We start from the raw sequence: 19,614 nt of genomic DNA on the forward strand, positions 1-19,614 counted from the left end.
TAATATTATCGTATAAGATAGCTAGTTAATGACTTTTTAACATTGTTTATCACAAAAATCAAACAATTGAAATTTGTAAAATCACCAATTAAAAATTTACGATTATTATTATGTAGAAATAATTGATTAGAATAAAATAGAAGAAAGTTTAATTAACTTTATGTTAGTGAATATTTTATATGTAAGTGCGCAAACGCATACACACCCAAAAACACACACACACACATGCAATAGATAGAGGTATAAATTTATATGTAATACAGATAAGTATGAAAACATCATAAGTTAGATCACTCGTCAATAGCGCCTCATTGAGCGTACCGATCCTAATCCTTTATTCGTTCTTCAGTCGACGACACACCGTCTCGAGATGCACACGTGTTTTAATTGTCGCTCTTATTTTTTATTAAAAAATTGTATACCTTTTTTACGGAGTGTTCGAATAAAGTTGGATATATATTTTTGAACTAACAGAATTCATAATGATAACTTTACGTATGATTTTCTTCTTTGTCATCATCGTCTAATCGAACAAAAAAATAATAATACTATATTAATTTTGTTGAGCAAATTAAACGATAAAAGAGGAGAGGTACGTCGTTGTTTTACTTCGCCTTTCTATTGTTATCGCTATCACTGTCGTCATCGTGTCGTTGTCGTCGTGTCGTCATCATTATTATTATTGTCATTGTCTTTTAACGTACTAATCGATATTCTTTGAAATTTATATATTAAATTTTGTGCATTATTATATTACGCGCGCACTGGAATGAGATAGAACGAATATGAAATTGGCGCCAGATCATATTTGTATATACCTTTAAGTTGTATTATTTAATATAAAACACAATTAAAACGTTTTTATTATACAATTAATTTTTTTTTAAATTAGAAATAATGAGTTTCATAGTTATTTTTGCATTAATTATCTTTCGTACATGTAATATAATATATATCTATAGATCATTTTTATCGCTTTAATATTATCAGTTATATCAAAAGATTTTATCAAACTGCGTGAAAATATATTTGATAAGCAAATAGAAATAGATAAATCGTTGAAAAGTTAAATGTTACATTTCGAAATCGCTTTACGATGCATAAAATAATGTAGGATCGTTAATTTTATCGAAAAAGTAATGTCAATTGTTATTTGTATAAATTTTTGTTTACTTCGTAAATGGCACGAAATTTTGTCATATGTGCGGTATATCATAAATAAGATCCCAGAAAAATGTTCCAATTTTAAAGAACTGTAATTAAAAACAAGGGTAGTATATCGTGTGGGTTATATTTATTATTAATTATTTCAGAGAATTAATCCATTTAAATATTCTGATGCAAAAAGTGTAAATTTTAATAAACCAAAAAAAAACAATAATTTTGTAAAACAACATCGAATTTTTGACACCAAAGAAAAAACAATTATTAGGGATCAGTTTACCAATTATTGCTTATAATTTGGAATTGGTTGGTATTTATTGAGACAGTATTTTTATTAAAATATTTGTAAATATAATAACTTAATATATTAAAGAATAAAAAATATTATATAGACAAAATAAACGATATTGTATTAACATATAGTGGCATATTTAATTATTTATATTGAACAAAATATTCAAATAAATTTTGGTTATTTTGCAATTATAATTTTATACATCATGAGAAACGTGTCATCTCTGGTAGTTCTGAAATATAAAGGGAGAGACAGGACGAGAATATGATAACGACCGCGCTTTGACCATACCTTATCCTGTCACCGAGAGGATGTGACATCGACGCCGATTATATATACTAAAAATTCTAGTTTATTATTAGTGTATGTCTAAAATTAATATGATTATAAAGATTTAATATTTTCTTATTTTCTTTATCATAAGAGAATATTTATTCTATCTTCTTTTTCTATTATACATATATACATATTGTATAGAGAACTGGAAATGGTAAAGCATGAGCGATTTAAACATTTCTTTATTTTATGGGATTATATTATTTACTATCTCTTTAAATTTTTCTCTAAAACTATTATGCGCGATATACATATGCATGTATAATAGAAACGAAAAGGTTAACAGCTTTATGTTCATTGATATGCGGTACGACGAGCAGGAAACAAGCAACCGGCTTAGTATATAGCCTTGGTACTCTTTGGTTGACTCTACCGGATGCGTCTGTTTTCGGCATAAAAGATGGCGACAATATCCTCTTAACCGTAGATATTAGGTCTACCGGAAAATTCTGTTTGATAATGCCATCCTCTTTTGTATATCCATAATAGTTGCTTCTTTTTACCATTATATTTCTTTTTAAATTTACTGAAACAATGGTTTCATCGTCTCATTATTAAATAAAATTCGTTATATTGAAAATATATTATTTCCTTGTAATTCAAAAACGAATAGAGTTACCCGATGGACCTAATACAAATGTATATTTTTATTTATTAACATTTTGTCTTTTTAATTTAATTATTTTAAGAAAAATTTAAAAAAAAATTTGCCATATCTCTCACTTTTATTCGTATTAAAAAAATCATTGAATATGAAATTCATATAAGTTTACTGTATACACATACGTGATAAAGAAAAAAATGTATTTGTGAAATTTGATTAAAAAGTTATGTTTGTTTGTTATAGGAAAAAAATTAACAAGAAATATGTCACGTAAGAATAAACCAATAAAAATTACTGCAATCGGAGATGGAATGGTCGGAAAGACGTGCATGCTTATTACTTATACTACGAAAAAGTTTCCAACGGAATATGTGCCTACTGTGTAAGTAATACACGATAACACAACATGTTATGTGTTTACAATTACTCGGTTATTTCAAAATTGGCGCGTAAAACAGGTGACCAGATAAAAGGGCGGTTTTTATGATATTGCTTTCAAGTAATACTTTTTTCAATGATTACTATATTTCAACGATACTATATTTTATATCAATAACGTTTTTTTTTAGCTTCGACAATTATGCAGATATTATTCGTTTAGATAGCCAAGAATTTGATATAACGCTTTGGGATACAGCCGGTCAAGAAGATTACGAACGTCTTCGGCCATTGTCATATCCAAACGTAAGTTATTTTTTCGAATAAATTTAAATTACAATGAAAATATGAAACTTTTAAAAGAAAATAATAAAGTATATTAAGTGAAAAATATTTCATTGCAGACCGATTGTTTTTTACTTTGTTTCTCGATCAGTGCTCGTAGTTCATATGAAAATGTCGCGAGTAAATGGTATCCAGAGATAAAACATCATTGTCCGCATGTACCAATAATACTTGTCGGTAAGTCTAATTACATTCATATGCAATAAATATTTTTATATCGTCAAATTTAAAAAAATCGATAATTTTTATCATAATTTCATTGATTTTCTTGATATATCATTAGGTACTAAAAGTGATCTCAGAGATCAAGAAAATTTAGATATAATAACGCCACATGAATGTAAAAAAATGAAAAAGAAAATTAAAGCCTCGAAGTACGTCGAATGTTCAGCTGTAAAACATGAAGGTTTGGAAAATGTCTTTGTAGAAGCCATTAGAGCGGTTTTGAAAAGACCGCCATCTAAGAAACTCTGTTATATTTTTTAAAGAAACCCACAAAAATCCCCATATTATTTATATTTAAATTTATTAACTCAAGTTATATTTACAAGCAAATTCTAATATATGTAAATTTTATTACTATCAATCGCGTACTAGATAGAATACTCGATTATTAGACAATGGAAATTTTATCAACAAAATAAACTTTTTTTAACTATTATTATTATTAACTAACGAAAAATACAAAAAATTTTTTATTTTCAAACATCCTTTTTATGGTTCTTATTTCCTTTTTTAAATTATGTGTATTTCGAGTTACAATAGTCTATTATAATTTTGAATGTTGTTTTATATTAATAGTTTAATGATAATTTAAATTTTTTTTTCTGATCATAAAATAGCTCTACAAATGCTCATTGTATAAGCGTCGAGACAGATGCTTTGTATTTATATATATATAAGTTTCAAAAAAAATGTAGTTTTATTCGCATAAATTTCCCTTGTAAATAATTTATTTTAATATAAAGCATTCATTGTAGATTATAAAAAAATATAAACATTGTTTTTTAAAATAATAACAATAATAATACTAATAATAATAATAATAATAATAATAAAAACTATACATAAATAAATTACTTTAATAATGACTTGTGTAATTTTATCCATTTACATGAATTATAAACTTATGAATATGAATTGACTGCACTAGCATTTATTTTCAATACACAATTATAAACAAGTAAAAAAATATATACTACAAAGTTTAAATTCAAAATCATATTATTAAAGATAATTAAGTGATCTTGATAATTATAGTAATAAAATACGTCAGTAGTCATCATTGTTTTTCCCTTTTTTTTTATAAATTTTATCCTTATACGTACATTGTAATTTAATATAATATCTTAGGTCATATCATATCATACCGTTGGCTGCGAATATTTCATCAATGATAGCATGTTTGTTTCTCCTCCTTTTACTAAAAATTATATTCATCTAGTAAGATATATATTACAATAGAGAAAAATAACTTATTGAAAAAGAAACAAATTGTTAAAAGGCCAATTATAAGGATAAATACTTAAAAAGGTATTAATATGTATTTCTAACATGATCGTGATTATACAACTGATCGTAATAAATATAACTTATAATAACGCCAATTAGTTTTGTTTCACCGTCCAAAATTACCATCCGAGAGAGGTGTTACTTTTTGTTGAATTATCTTACCGTAACCTCCTCTACCGCTATCAAAGTCAGATCTATATTCGTCTCTCACCTAAAATATCACAAAAACACAATAATCAGTTTAATAATTGAGCAACTTATTTGCCACATCAATTAACTCTTTAAAACAAAAAGTCACAAAATTTAATAATATTATATACAGAATGAGACACCTAACTTAATTATCTCAAATAATTTTAGAAGACTAACTAAGAAATCTGAAAGTCTCATAATTAGGCATTAAAATTTGTAAAATTTCTAAGCATGGAGTTAATTAATTTGACTTGAAAATGGCTAAATTAATATTACATTAATATATTATGGTGTACTTATAAGTAATGTCATTTTTTCCAAACTTTAAAAACATTACCATTTACCAACAATAATATAGTTAATATATAGGTTATGTTATAATTATTGTCAATAAATGGTAATGTTTTTAAAGTTTAGAAAAAATGACATTACTTATGGGTACCCCTAATAGATAACAATATATATAGCATATATATGTAAATATATAGCAATAAATAAATGTTACTTGTCCTCCTGTCTTTCCACGTCCATATTGTCTGCCTTCTATAAATCCTGCGTCCCAGTCTGTTCTAATAATTCTGTCGTCAAGACGTGTACCATTAATATATCTCATACAATTTTCTGCATCTGATCTTTGATAATATTCAACGAAACAAAAACCACATGGAGTTTTCTTATATTTATCTAAGCCCATAATGATACGTCTGATATCTCCACATTTGGAAAATAATTCATAGATTTGTTCTTCTGTAGTATAAAAAGAGAGATTACCGACATATAAAGTAGTAGAATTTCTAAGAAGTCTATCTTGTTCTGCTCTGGATCCCTAAAATTTAATTAAATTTATTATTTAATGTATTGAAAAATGAATAAATAACATCATAGGAAGAAAAGTTAACCTTCAAAAACGCACCTTAAAATGTTGATCTCTGTAAGAACTTAATTCTATCGAAGGTGAACTAGATGCGTTCAATTTTACTACGGCCATTATATTTATTATAAACTTTTTTTTATACTCACAGCAACAGATTTTTACAAACTCTACACATTCACTAACTACTCGAATTTTCCATCAGAGAGATTTGATTACGAACTCAGAGAAACTTGTAGCGTTAACTACATATATAACAGAACACACTCTGAGGAAAACAAATACGCCACGAAATGTTTTGGTAAAATCAAAGCATATAGAATTACATAGAAGTTCACAAGTCCACTTTTCGCGTAACCACATTCATTTTAGTTACTAACCTGACCACCAGTAGACGATAGTAGGTACTTAACGCGATGATTGTACAAACTATCAAAGGACGGTACAATTATCAAAGAATACTGTATTCTACATGCTATCGCCTACTGGTGATCCCGGTTATAACAAAAATGAAACTGGGTAGATAAAAAAGGGAACTTGTGAGCTTCTATGTACTTCTGTATTCTTTGGTATTACCAGTAGGTAGTGTTTGACAATCACTCTGCCATCTACTGCTAGGGATTAACACTATCTATAAACTGTAGCGTCAATGTACACAATGTAACTACATTTTGAAATTATAAAACGGAAATTTACAACAAAGTACTAATATAAAAAATATTTCGAGTCAGCTGTTCACTTTGAATACAAGAAGTTTTCCGCCTTTACGAATTATTTTTTTTCGATATTTCTAATTAATTCATTTTCCATTTAAAAATGTTTAGGCAGGATCAATGAATTTTTTAAACTTACCTAGATTTAAATGATACATGCATACTAAAGTTTTAATTTTCAATCTACTTTTATGTTAGTATATTAATTAATTTACAATTTGTTATAAGGCATAATTATTAATTGTTCTTTTAAGGAACACAATTTCTTTTTTTTATATTATATACTTATTCCAAATATCAGTTTTAACTGAATATTGTGTTTGCTATCCACATAAACATACGGAAATAACATTTTAATTGTACATGATTATATAAGTAACAGGAAAGATTAAATCGATACAAATGAAAAGTTATTTAACCAAAGTAAAAATACAAAATAAATTCATTAATTTTTTTTTTTTTTCATTTTATATATTATCTGTCATTAAGCTATCTGTGTTTTCATACGCAACAGAGACACTTATTTTATTATAACATATCAAATGTATTTTTCATCATGAAAAATTGTATTCGTTTTCGTATGGAAGGTATTTAACAAAAAAAAAGTCAATATAACAAAATGTGATTAAATTTGTGAAAGTAAAAATAAAGTAGATAACAGTAATTAATATTTAATTTTGAAATCTGTCCATTTTACATAATAATAAACAAACGTCATAGATCATATTATAGTACACAAATTTTCATTGCAGATAAAAAATCAGACTTTCTATAGGCTGCTCGCGGCCTATGAAATGGAGTTACATTAATGTTGTGTTTATGTGTCGGACTTGAATCTAATCACAGTTTATTCTGATGTACGAGATAACAAAAAATGATCAGTTACAATACTGTACAATACTGTAACAGGGTCATTAAAAAGAGAACAAAGTTATAATATGTCTTACACGTATAATTTGATCTCACAACTGTTTACCAAAAGATTTGTTTTTCTTTTTATTCTTTTTTTTCCAAAGTACTACACGATTAATATAGTACTTTCTATGAAATAGAATTTTTATAAGAGATTTTATTATACTGTTGACCGTATATAAATCCTAAATTTTTTTCCATTCTATTTTATATGGAATAATAATTGGTTTCTTCACAGACATAATTTTGTTACACCATAAACAGACATTTCTCTTTTAAGGAACAATCATAATTCAATCAGATCCAAGGTATCATCTTATGTCACTGATATATCCGACTTTTAGTTTTATATGCTTATATAATATGTCAACAGAGGAGAGCAACCGATATTATGAATGCACTCTTTACGAATATATTCCTTAAACATGTCGCCAAATTTTCACATATCATGTTTTACAGGAATTTTAAACAGATTCAATGCGTACACATAACTCACCATATACAATGTTCTCAAAATTAATATATAAAGTAAAGGATAAAGTATCTTTGTGTTATTCAAGTTTTCTAAAATTTCAGAAATATATCAAGAAGTGCGATTAATGTTCATCAAATATTTTGTTTTTCTTTATATTTTCCATATATATATTAGTAAACCTTGTGATTGATAAATTTATGAAAGATTACCCCCTTATGATTGTATTTTACATATAATTATATATGTATCGAAGAAGCCATTTGAGCCACTCATTTGCCAAACCGATTAACACCCCAAAACAAAAGGTAGAGAAATTTGATAAAGTTACATAATTATCATATAATTTATTATTCAATAACTATAAAAATGTTTGTTATTCAATAGCGTCAAGCCTAATTATTAAGGAAATTAATTATAAATATAGAAAGCTAGGCATCATATTCAAATGCTTTGTTACTAAAATTTAAAAATATTTTCGAAGTGGAGTTAATCACTTTGGTTTGTGAACAGTTCATTTATGAATTGTTTGTAAAAAAAAAATGACTTCTTATCATTAATTGTAGATCTAATTCCATGAAAATAAACTTCTATTTCATTGTTGCACTTTACTTATTAACTATATGTGTACTATTATATATAGATATAATAAAAAAAACAGTCGCAGTTTTGTTTGAAAGTAAAAGTAACAATTTATTTCTGTTTTTTTTTTCTTTGTTGTAGATAATACGAAATAATTTATCATATTTTTATGTTTATATTTTGTCTTATTAAATATACAGATAATTCCAAACACTTATGTAACATACTTTATCGAAGTAGATGCTTTTTTTTTAACTAAAAAGTGCAGATCACAAATGATATATTAATTAACCTCAAAAACAAAAAAGAAAGAAAAAAAATAAGAAAAAGAGAAAATCATGGTTGAAATATTCTATTTCAACTTATCGCAGTTTTTAGTAATAATAAGCGTTTATGGATTCATCAATGACAAGGTTTATATAATACCTATACGCGTACACCACCAATATTTATTGCAATTGTTGTTGTTTTAGAATCCAAATGACTGTAGAGCTACTTACAAATGTGTCTCATCTGAATACAATGTTGTAAATCTATAGAGCTCTGTCGTCTAAAGCAAAAATTTTTGTTTAAAGCACCAACATACAAACTCAAATATAATTCATATATTAATTTACTTTATAGCACAGGCAATTAATGTGGTTTTTGTTTGTTTTTGTGTATATTAAATATTGTACCTAATCATTTAAAATATAAAAAAAAGGCAGCGTTGTAAACTTAAGATATAGTTTCATTCTCATTGAATTTTCTTCATTATTTAGGAGATTGGTTTTTTGTTTCAGTATCCGTTACTTCAATTTCTGTACGCATATCAGTAACAAATATATCATATGCGCTCTTTACTATATAATGTATAGGTACATATAATCATATAACATCTAAAGCCAAGCTCCTGTAATATACACAACACTTGAGGCACTTAAATGTGTGCTCAAAGACCATATTTTTTTTTCTGACATTTCTTATATTATTTGCTTATAAGCATAATTCTAAACGGTATATTATCTCTCGTAACAGTGTCATCAAAAAGGAAAATCAGTGCCGTAATCAGGTATTCCAATATTTTATAACAGTTGTTTCTTTTGATCAATATAGAAACAGAATAATATATTCCAGAATATTGATAACGATTAATTTCAGATTAATCTGTGTCTGATTAAAATTGGAATAAATCACTTAAAGCTTCTCTAGCAAAGACTAGAAAGTATTTGGAACACCATGGAATGTTATATTTTCAAAATGTGTTTTATAATTTATATTTTATAACATAACCATATAGTTTTGTCAAATACATGTGTCTGTAGAGAAAACTTTTTAAGATTTTATCTTATAAATTTCTTCTATCTCCTTTAAAATGTTTTTTAGATTTTCTTTTTATTTAAGATTTTGTACCATTACATATGAATAACCACAGGAAGTATGAAAACATTACTCTTTCGTTATAATCTTGAAATATAAATAAATTTCTTAATGGAAAATATAACATGCCAACGCATAGAATCTTCGATCTAATGTGGATGGTTCTCTCAAATGATGTTATCTAAATAACTTACATTATATAATCTAACTCAAAATACTGCAAGTATTAACGACTGCAAATTTAATTTTATTTACATCTAGCAATATCAAAACAAGTGCTCCCATACACATTATATATATTTGCCCATAATGTTACAAATTTGATTTATTGTTAAAACAAAATTATTCATTTCAGCTAAGCATCCAAAAGCACTTCAAAGTGCATCTATGCGAGAGATGCTACGTAATACAATGAAATATTTTTTTTGTTATTTCTCTTACTTTATATATATTTTGCCTTTAATAATTTATTTTTATTGATAATTCTTTCAGAAATTCTAGAGTACTTATTCTTTGCGATAATATTTTTTTATTTTCTTTATCTTCTTCCATATATTAAATATTTACATGTTTAATCATAGCTGCAGATAAATAAGCAAATATTATCTAAAAGCAGAGTAACTATACAGACAGATGAATGAAAGTAGATTTTAGTAAAAAGAATACGAACTGAAAGTTGTTGTCCATTATTTTGTGTGGCTGTTTAACTCTTTATATACATAATCAATATTCTGGAAAATATATTTCGCTCAATTATGTACACATACAATTAACTAAGATTAAGAAACCTATATCAAAGGTTCAGTCTGTTGCTTGCATTATACGAAAAACATTACATTTTTTCCAGGATGATATGATTGCTAATTGAGTTAAAGAAACAGAAAGAAAGAAAGCAAAAAAAAGATAAAGAGTGGAGAAAGAAGTAGAGAGAGAGAAGGAAAACAAAATAGAGATAAAGAAAGAAAGAGAGAGAGAAAGAGAGAGAGAGAGAGAGAGAGAGAAAACAAAGAAAAAGGTCAATATCTATTAAAAAATATGCATAGTAAGTTTTTTGGCACTAAGATAATATTTCCCAGTTACGGCCCTGTATTGTGAAAGTGTGTAGGCAATTCGGAGGAAGAGGGAAGGGGGTGTTGTGGAGGCAAAAGTTAGGAGAGAAAGGAATTAAAAGATTAATACATTAGCTTAATATTTTTACAAGCTAACAAATATGTACCTCCAAAATTACAGAACCAAAACGATAACAATATTCGTCTATGCAGCATGTTGTTCTGCCAATAAACATAACTCTTAAATGTATGGGTAATCGCTGTTTCCCGAAATAATTTGTTTATGATTCATAGTTAATTAATACACATTCATAGTAGGCAAAATCACTGTACAATGTAAAAAGTTTTCTTCATTTCCACCACATCCACTTAACAGGATGAAAGCAGTAGTGCATTCATTCAATGCACTCAACCCAAATTAATGGTAATATAGCTAAATTGAAATTCATTGTAGCAGTATCTGTAAATATACTAATGTTATATTGTTTTTTAATTTTGTTTTCATGCACTAGGTATATACATATATATGGTGTTAAATCTAAAATTTTTTATATCTACAAACAAACGAACAGAAATCCATACATAAATATTACTCACTTAATAGTTTAGATGTTTCCATCTTTTTCATCTGTTTTATGTTTTGTACAAGGTAAGTCACGACAATGTTGTGCTACTTGAGCATAGCTTGGCTTCGTAACATCCTAAGGTAATAAAAAATAAAAACATATAATGATGAAGTTAAATATTTCATTTTGTACTATTTATGTATATAAAATATTTTTTATATAAAAATAATAAAAAATAAAAAAGAATAGACATTTTCAAAAATCTATTACTATTTATATATAGGGATTAAATTCAAATGCATACAAAAAAGAAGAAAAAGAAGAGAACGAGAGCGAGAGAGAGAGAGAAAGTGGCTCATAAGATTGGAAATAATAATGGAAAGCGATTGTATGGATAACAAGAAGAATATTACCACTAAACACACAAAAATAAAAATACTTACTAAGGAAAAGGCAGATGTAACTCCAGTATGTAACTGGGAATTCTGTGAGGCAGTAGGGATGTTACAAGCGCACCTGGTCACTGGATCAGACTCTTCTGCTGCATTTGTGTTTGTAGTTATGGCCTCATCCACACCATTCATCATATTCATTTCATCAGTCTTTATAGATCTGTCAGCGGTGCATTTCAGTAAGAAAGAACAATACCTGAGCATGCATAAGTACAATATATATACATAGATATTAATTACGATAAACAACTAAGAGAAAGAATAGTTGATATACAAATTAGAAAACCATGCACTAAATTATTATTATTATTATTATTATTATTATTATTATTATTAACATATTTATAAAAAAAGGGAACAGGTTTGTGCAAAATTGCAACACATTGTTAACGAACCAATATACGTACATTTATTTACCTTTACTGACAATGAAAATCTATAGAGTTATATTCTTTTTTTTCATATTATCGTGTGGGTGTATGTGTGTGTGTGTGTGTCTGTGTGAGAGTAAAAAAATGATATAACATATTATTATATTAAAAACTATGATCGTAATTAAATTGCTTTTTTAAAATTAACGTTTAGCTAAATAATTAAAACAATATAATGATGTTAATAATACTAATATTAAACATTTTCACTAGCACCAGCACTAGTGTGAATAATTAATAATAATAATAATATTAATATTACTTTAACATTATCATTATCATCATCATAATCATCATCATCAGCAGCAGCATTATTATCATCATCATCATCATCATTATCATCATCATTATCATTATCATCATCATCATCATCATCATTATCATCATCTTTATTATTATTCTTATTCTTATAATTATCGACATCATCATTATCACCATTGTCAAATAGTAATAATAATATCATTATTAATACCGGCACCAGCGGCAGTGACAGTGACAGTGACATTGACATTGACAGTGACAGTGACAGTGGTAATGTTGTTGATGGTAATTGTGGTGGTAATAGTAAATAAGAGAAAAATAATTAAATGAACAGGACATATCACTTAACTTTCTGTTGTGATTCATTAAAGTAAATAAAAGAATTAAAAATACATATATACACATACATGGAAATACTTGAAATGTGTGAATTCATATAAACGAAATCATAAGAATTTGAAAAAGATCAAAAAAAAAAAAGATTAACAATAAAGTTGCCTTGCCAAATTCTAGTAAATACTTTTTTCATGCAGATTATATGCACATTTCATTTAATGTCTCTTAAGTATTTCACACACTTTTACAAAAGTTATATGCCCATTATATAATAACTTAATAACAGATGTTTATAATACCATATTTAAGAACAATAATTTTATGACAATACTGTATTGTACCGAGTTTCAGAAAAAAAATGTCAATTATGTGCCTTCTATATTTGATGCATGCAATTATTTTATATAAAAGGAAAAAAGGAGAGAAAAAAAGAAAAGAAAATTATGCAGTTCCCATGAAAAATTAATTAAATTTGTGTAAACTCCTTTAAACAAAGTCACTATAAAAATGTATCTTGTAACAAGGAATGGCACGTTGAAATTACCAAATACAGTTTATATAAAGATTAAACCCACCACAATATATATTTAAAAGAATAGAAATTAATTTAATAATGATTCACCTGAGTCTTAACATGCTCTGTTTAGATATTCTAATATATATATATATTTAATGTATTCAATATAATAGTAATATTATAATGTTGCGATCTCTTAAAATTTCAGGAATCTTATAGAGAAAAAAAAATTGCAAATATGTAAATTCCTTCCTCCAAGCAATAAGATAATGCGCGTTATATTATATAATGTTGAAACAATGAAATGTCTTGATTATCAATATAATACAAAGAAAACAAGAATGAAGATAATAACTACATCCATATAACAGAAAACACTAAAGCAACAACAACCAACATACAAACAATTTTGCACACCTTAATTTTGTATCGCTTTATTCATGCGCGCGCGCGCTCGCCTGCTTCTATATATGAGGAGAGCGTGTATGTGTGTATGTCACGTGTGAATGCGCATGCGACGTATATGTATCGTTGCTACATAGCCACCCACTGATTGCACATTACTTGCGTGCTAAGATCGCGCTTACACACACATGAGTGCACACATACAAAATCCACATGATGACTCGATCATCAGTGACAACAATTTATAGTTGCACTGTAGTGTGTGTCATTGAATGATATTTTTCTTTATTAAGAAAAAAAGATCAAAATAAAGAAGCGTCCGTGTTTTAACGCATAAACACGAATACGTGCGCGTTGTTATATGCATATTATATATATATATATATATCAAATATTTTTGTTTATATATGCATATATATGTTGTTTATGCATATATAGAGACATACGTATAGTGCGTAGATATACACACATATATATATAAATAAAGGCACACTCACTTATCGGGAGACGACGGAGGAGTAAGGGTGATGGTGCTGAGGGCGATGTCAGTGGAATCAGTGTTGCTAGCAGATTGATTGGAGCTTGAGACTGTAGCTACGGCAGGTGTGTTCGAACCTCCAGAACCAGTGTTAGCCTCTAATAAACCAGCATGTCCACCAGCGCTCGATCCGGGACTTGCAGACCTACTATTATTTGTCAATTGTTGATAATTAGCTGAAGGATCTTTTTCCTTATTATTTTTGAGTTTTGCTGTTCCTTTGACCACGTCCGACAGTCTGTTTTGTGACTGTGAGCTATCATTATTAACTGTTTCTATAGTCGCATTATGGGTTTTCGTAAGATCGGCGTCTAGGCCAGGAAGTGGGGGAAAAGCCGAAGCCTCTAAATCAAACTGTACCCCTCGATTATATTGTGTGTTGTTATTACTGTTGACAGTTGACTCCCTGATCGATGGTAGAGCATTATTGTTTGCCTTGGAAATAGTATCTTGATCTTTGGTCCGGCGATGTATACGATGACGTGGAAATTGTACTCCAGTTTCCAACGTCTGTATATCGTTTTCTTGTGGCCCTTTCGTTGGATTACTGTTATATTGCATTTCCGCATTAGATAGTCCTGCATGGGAGGAATGGAACTTTGTGCCGCTTTGACAGGAAACAGGAGTGGATTTTATTGTAGGTACATTGGATGTAAAGGTGGGAGATGGCGTTGCCAAAGAGACTGGTCCACCACTTATTGGGGGATGTGATGTACGGCCCATAGGTACCATTCCACCTCCACTGTCCATCGGACAACTTCTTTCAGGACCATTTCTTTGTTTATTTCTATATGTTAAACATATAAATGTATTTCCTATAAATATCTATACATAAATAGATTAATATATATGTTACAGATCATTTAGGAAATCCAGAATTATAAACACTGCGTAGGCATTATTCACAATGGCAGGCGTTTTTGGGTAATGTAGGAAACAGAATTGTTACGGACGTTTCCTAGGCATTGTACATAATACTTTGGTATCCTATAGAATATCAAATTACTATGTAAGCAATGTTGATCAGAACACATTATCAGGCAATCGACCCCCCCCACAATCAACACACACTCGCTTTTGTACATATGTGGGGGGATGATTGTGGGATGGGGGGAGGGAGCGGTTGCTCAATATCTAAAAAATGTGAGAAATATGAATACAATTCCTCCATTACCCAAAAACGGCTGCCATTGTGAATAATGCTTACGTAGTGTTCATAATTTCGAATTTTTCCCAAATGGTCCGTAACATATACATATATATATATATATATATGTTACAAAATTTTATTTTAATTTTCATACCTGTGTCTTGGATTATATTTCGTATTATGAGGCTTAAATGTACTATGAGGGGTAATTCGATTCATTGTAAAAACACTTGACATATCGAAATAAGCAGGACTTGCTGGCCCCCAAGGCATCATTCCAGCAGGATAAAAAGGTTGATGCTAAATAAATTAAAGAAAAAAGAATAAAAGAAAATAATGTATATGTACATTTACTAAAGTAGCTTATTTAGATTTTGATATATATTACAGTTATTTACATACGTTTATTTATGTTCCTTTAAGCAGTAAATGTTATTTATACTCACATAAACATGAACCTGATTAGCATAAGGTGGCAAAGTAGTTTGCGGTATAGTGGTACCGTTTGGATATAGGAAGCGTTGTTGTCCAGCCGTATAATTACTTGGATCATAAACTGGTGGAGGTGGTGGAGTTCTATAACCATTTTTAATGCCACCTACCCCAGCAACAACAGGTATTGGTAACCTATTCATTGGTTTGGCTTTGATTCGAGCCATTATTGGCTTTCCCTGATCAAAAAGTGCATATGATAGTTAAATTTGGACTTAATGCATTGTTGTCACATAAATCAAATTTTTCTTGTTCAAATATTTAAAAAAAAAAAAAGAAAGAAAGAGAATAAAACAAAAGAAAAAATAAATATATAGAACTATATATAGAGGAATAAAAAAAGGTAAAATTTACCTGAAATTCTCGAACTTCTTCACGTAAAAACCTATAGGCCTTTTGAGCATCCTCGTCAGATTCAAATGTTACATACCAAGAGCTATTATGAGCAAATTCGCAAGAAATAAACCTTGGACATCCTTCACCAGAGAATAAATTCTAGAATTGTAGTATTAAAGAGTAGTATTAAATTTAATTTTCCAAAGATTTTATATGTATGATGTGAAAGATCGACAAAAAATTATAGATTAGTATCAAACTTGTTGAGATAAATTGACATTAATTATATAGAACTAACCTTTACTTCTTCCAACGGTGTACTATCAGGTATTTCACGCAGAATGACAATACACCGCTTATGATTAGGTCTTACTTTTTGACCTTCTTCGTCCACTTGAACATTTGGAGACTCTCTTAACACTTCTGTTATAAGTTTTATATCTTTTGTTAGTTTCTTCACTTGATTGAAATTAGCTACTGTCCATATGGGTACATATTGGTCATTATCCATTTGTGATAATAAATATGTATCGTTGGCTAAATTCTCTCTATAATAATTCATTATCACAATATATATTACACATCATTTAATATGATTAACAAACAATTGGTATTAATATATGATTTTTTATTATTACTATAATATTAATATTATAAAATAAATACGATTAAAATACCTGGAAAAATAATATTCAAGCTGAGAAGAGAGCATTTGTTTGAGTTGATCCATAGGTATGCCAGAAGCAGACAGATCTCCCATCGTGTTTGAAGGAGTAGAAACATCACCTAGTGTTGCAACATCTACACGATTATATCCTACTGCGCCTGCAATACCTATGCTATGCTGTGCTGAAGATTCCAATAAATTAACGCCTGCATCAAGGATTAATTCATTTCCATTTTGTGCTTTATTCATAATATCATATTCTGAATTAAATACATTACCTTCGATAGCAATTGTAACTGGACCCAAAGTTTCAGGGGTGGTTGGATAAACCGCCCCTGGTGGGAGCTTCCCAATGTCCCCATTCATGTACACGTTCCCTAAACAGAATAAAATAAATTTGTATATTAGAGATGTAAATTAATAAAATTATATGAGATTCTACTAAAATTAATTCTTTAATACTTACATTATTAATATACCTTTTTTATCAATTTAATACAATCGAATAGATTACTTAATATGTCTGCAGCAAAAACTTTACTCGATAAAGGAAACTACGACATAAGATTTAAAATATCTCATAATTTATACAAAAAGATAGTAATTTATATATATATATAAACTTCGTTGAAAAAAATAGGTAAAAAAAAAAAAAAGAAGAAAGAAATTGTAGAAAAGAAGAATAATAAGAACATTATAATACAATATAATAAAAATAATAATTACATCATCAACAAAGAAAAAAGATTTCTAATTACAAACTCCACTAGAAATTACACTTTGGACATGTATGTATGTGTGTAAAGAATGTGTATATGTAATTGTATGAGTAATTGTGTGTTTAAATAACCTTAAAAGTGAACTTACATGTGGAGATATATAAAACATTTATATAAAGCATATACTATTATATAAAATATTTTTACAATATTATTACTTTTACTAGTTAACATATATGCTACTTCTTACTATAGCTTTTCAATATTATTGCCATTATCGTAATATATTACGAAAAAAAGAAAATTGAAATATTATTACTTTTGTCAATGATGATGAAAGAAGAAAATATCTACCTTATTTAAAATATGTAACAAATTTCCATTATTAATAATACACAATTGTCACTAATATATAAATGAATTTAAAACAAATTGCTTAAACATCTGCTGCATCATACATTGTACTGCCACTGACCAGATAGTAGAGAGAAACGAGAAAAGGGGGAGGTGAAGGAGAGGGAGGGGAGAGAGGGAGTGAGAGAGAGAGAGAGAAAGAGAGAGAGAGAGAGAGAGAAAGAGAGAGAGAGAGAGAGAGAGAAGGAAGATAGAAAGTATAGGAAAATGTCAACTTCGAAAATGTTCCCCCATTAATAAAATATTTAATTGCTACAGTAAATTTCTAATTACTAATGAATTTAATATTACACAAAATATAAGAATAGTAGAAATATAAGACTAATCCGAAATGATTTCAAATTGAGAGTTAAGTGATGAAAGAGAAAGAGAAAGAGAAAAAGAGAGAGAAAGAGAGAGAGAGAGAAGGAGAGACAGAGAGAATGTAAGGTAGAGGAGAGGTAAGCACATGCTAAAATTTCAGAACTCTTATTGAAAGTTTCTATACTACTGTCATGCGTATAGATTCGAACGTCACATTGTATCCTTTTGATATAGCTCTTCGGAAATGGTTGCGGAATAAAAAGTAAAAATGTATAAAAGGTAAGATATGCAATATGTTGGAGACGACTGGCCAAATATAGAGTGAGATGCTGGCCGGGCGAACGAGCACGCAAGCATGTACGGATCGTAATCATTCGCGTAGTACACTTTTATATATCATAGATCAATAATGAAATCACTATTAATCGCGCGTAAAACAATACCGAGTATAATATATCTTTATCACTTAATACTTTTAGGAAGGTTCGTTTACTGGTTCATATAGTCGGGGATGTAAGTACATACCGTGATCACACACAGAACACTCTGTGTGCTAAAAACGAAATCTTATTTCACGTTAAAACTAATAAAAATTTCTTTTTTTCGTTTATCTATTCTATTATTATTATCTATATCATTCGGATAAATGTAATTAACGCCATTTGGCAATTTAACAAAATTCTTACCAAGAGGAAGAATCAACTCAACACACAATTTCCCGATGAAACTACAAAATGGCTGACATAGAAAGGCACATGCCGTGGTTTAGGGTATTATGGGTCGTTGGTATGTATCTATGTAGTCCGACGAAAGTGATATCTATCGGTTATTTCAACAAAATTCCTCGTTTCCCCGCTAAAGTCAAAATGACTCAACTATTCCATTTTGGATGACGATATTTATGATATTATTTACGTCTATTCACATCCAGGTATTTTCTCGTTTCTAGATCATTATATAAAGAGGCGAGATATGAATTTAATTTAATGTTAAAATTATATTAAAATTAACACATTATTATATACGATTTGATAGAGAATATTTTTGTACAATTTCCGTTTAAGTCAGAATTTACTCCATAATATTTGACTGATTTTCTTTTTCCATTCCTAATTTTGTAATGATTATAAAATTTATCATTATTTAATATTATGTAATTATATATTGAACATTTGTCTAAATATTTTTCATTAATTTTGTATTAAATTCATTAATAAAGATATACCTATAGATCCTATAAAAT

The 19,614-nt window shown here is 28.2% G+C and overlaps 3 protein-coding genes and 1 long non-coding RNA gene across 9 annotated transcripts; 2 read left to right on the forward strand and 2 right to left on the reverse strand.

The window, feature by feature from the left end:
- The first annotated feature begins 552 nt into the window (after window positions 1-552).
- LOC122521113 (ras-like GTP-binding protein RhoL) lies at window positions 553-3,797 on the forward strand. The gene is made up of 5 exons (XM_043641579.1): window positions 553-592; window positions 2,643-2,781; window positions 2,969-3,083; window positions 3,182-3,299; window positions 3,406-3,797. The coding sequence occupies exons 2-5, from the start codon at window positions 2,663-2,665 to the stop codon at window positions 3,606-3,608; spliced, it is 555 nt and encodes a 184-aa protein (XP_043497514.1). The 5' UTR covers window positions 553-592; window positions 2,643-2,662; the 3' UTR covers window positions 3,609-3,797.
- Window positions 3,798-4,428: 631 nt separating this feature from the next.
- Window positions 4,429-5,992, reverse strand: LOC122521114 (nuclear cap-binding protein subunit 2). Of its 2 annotated transcripts, XM_043641580.1 has the most exons (4): window positions 5,740-5,992; window positions 5,332-5,652; window positions 4,797-4,845; window positions 4,429-4,545 (listed from the first exon to the last, which is right to left on the reverse strand). In XM_043641580.1, the coding sequence occupies exons 1-4, from the start codon at window positions 5,812-5,814 to the stop codon at window positions 4,487-4,489; spliced, it is 504 nt and encodes a 167-aa protein (XP_043497515.1). In that variant the 5' UTR covers window positions 5,815-5,992; the 3' UTR covers window positions 4,429-4,486. The 2 variants fall into 2 exon arrangements, with proteins under 2 accessions (XP_043497515.1, XP_043497516.1); XM_043641581.1 differs by lacking the exon at window positions 4,429-4,545 and having other exon boundaries at window positions 4,648-4,845; window positions 5,740-5,991.
- A 2,838-nt stretch (window positions 5,993-8,830) lies between these two features.
- LOC122521116 lies at window positions 8,831-10,619 on the forward strand. Its single transcript, XR_006304662.1, has 2 exons — window positions 8,831-9,427; window positions 10,583-10,619. It is a non-coding gene; the product is annotated as an uncharacterized LOC122521116 (long non-coding RNA).
- Window positions 10,620-10,899: 280 nt separating this feature from the next.
- LOC122521111 (la-related protein Larp4B) lies at window positions 10,900-19,155 on the reverse strand. 5 transcript variants are annotated; one of them, XM_043641571.1, is made up of 12 exons: window positions 19,058-19,111; window positions 17,402-17,489; window positions 17,214-17,312; window positions 16,946-17,141; window positions 16,567-16,816; window positions 16,287-16,427; window positions 15,887-16,111; window positions 15,595-15,740; window positions 14,250-15,077; window positions 11,794-11,998; window positions 11,382-11,485; window positions 10,900-11,244 (listed from the first exon to the last, which is right to left on the reverse strand). In XM_043641571.1, the coding sequence occupies exons 3-11, from the start codon at window positions 17,299-17,301 to the stop codon at window positions 11,390-11,392; spliced, it is 2,175 nt and encodes a 724-aa protein (XP_043497506.1). In that variant the 5' UTR covers window positions 17,302-17,312; window positions 17,402-17,489; window positions 19,058-19,111; the 3' UTR covers window positions 10,900-11,244; window positions 11,382-11,389. The 5 variants fall into 5 exon arrangements, with proteins under 5 accessions (XP_043497506.1, XP_043497508.1, XP_043497509.1 ...); XM_043641573.1 differs by lacking the exon at window positions 17,402-17,489 and having other exon boundaries at window positions 16,946-17,117; window positions 19,058-19,155; XM_043641574.1 differs by lacking the exon at window positions 17,402-17,489 and having other exon boundaries at window positions 11,794-11,962; window positions 19,058-19,155.
- Window positions 19,156-19,614: the final 459 nt, after the last annotated feature.

The sequence above is a fragment of the Polistes fuscatus genome, unplaced genomic scaffold, assembly GCF_010416935.1.
Source record: "Polistes fuscatus isolate 324 unplaced genomic scaffold, CU_Pfus_HIC Scaffold4, whole genome shotgun sequence".
Lineage (NCBI taxonomy): Eukaryota > Metazoa > Arthropoda > Insecta > Hymenoptera > Vespidae > Polistes > Polistes fuscatus.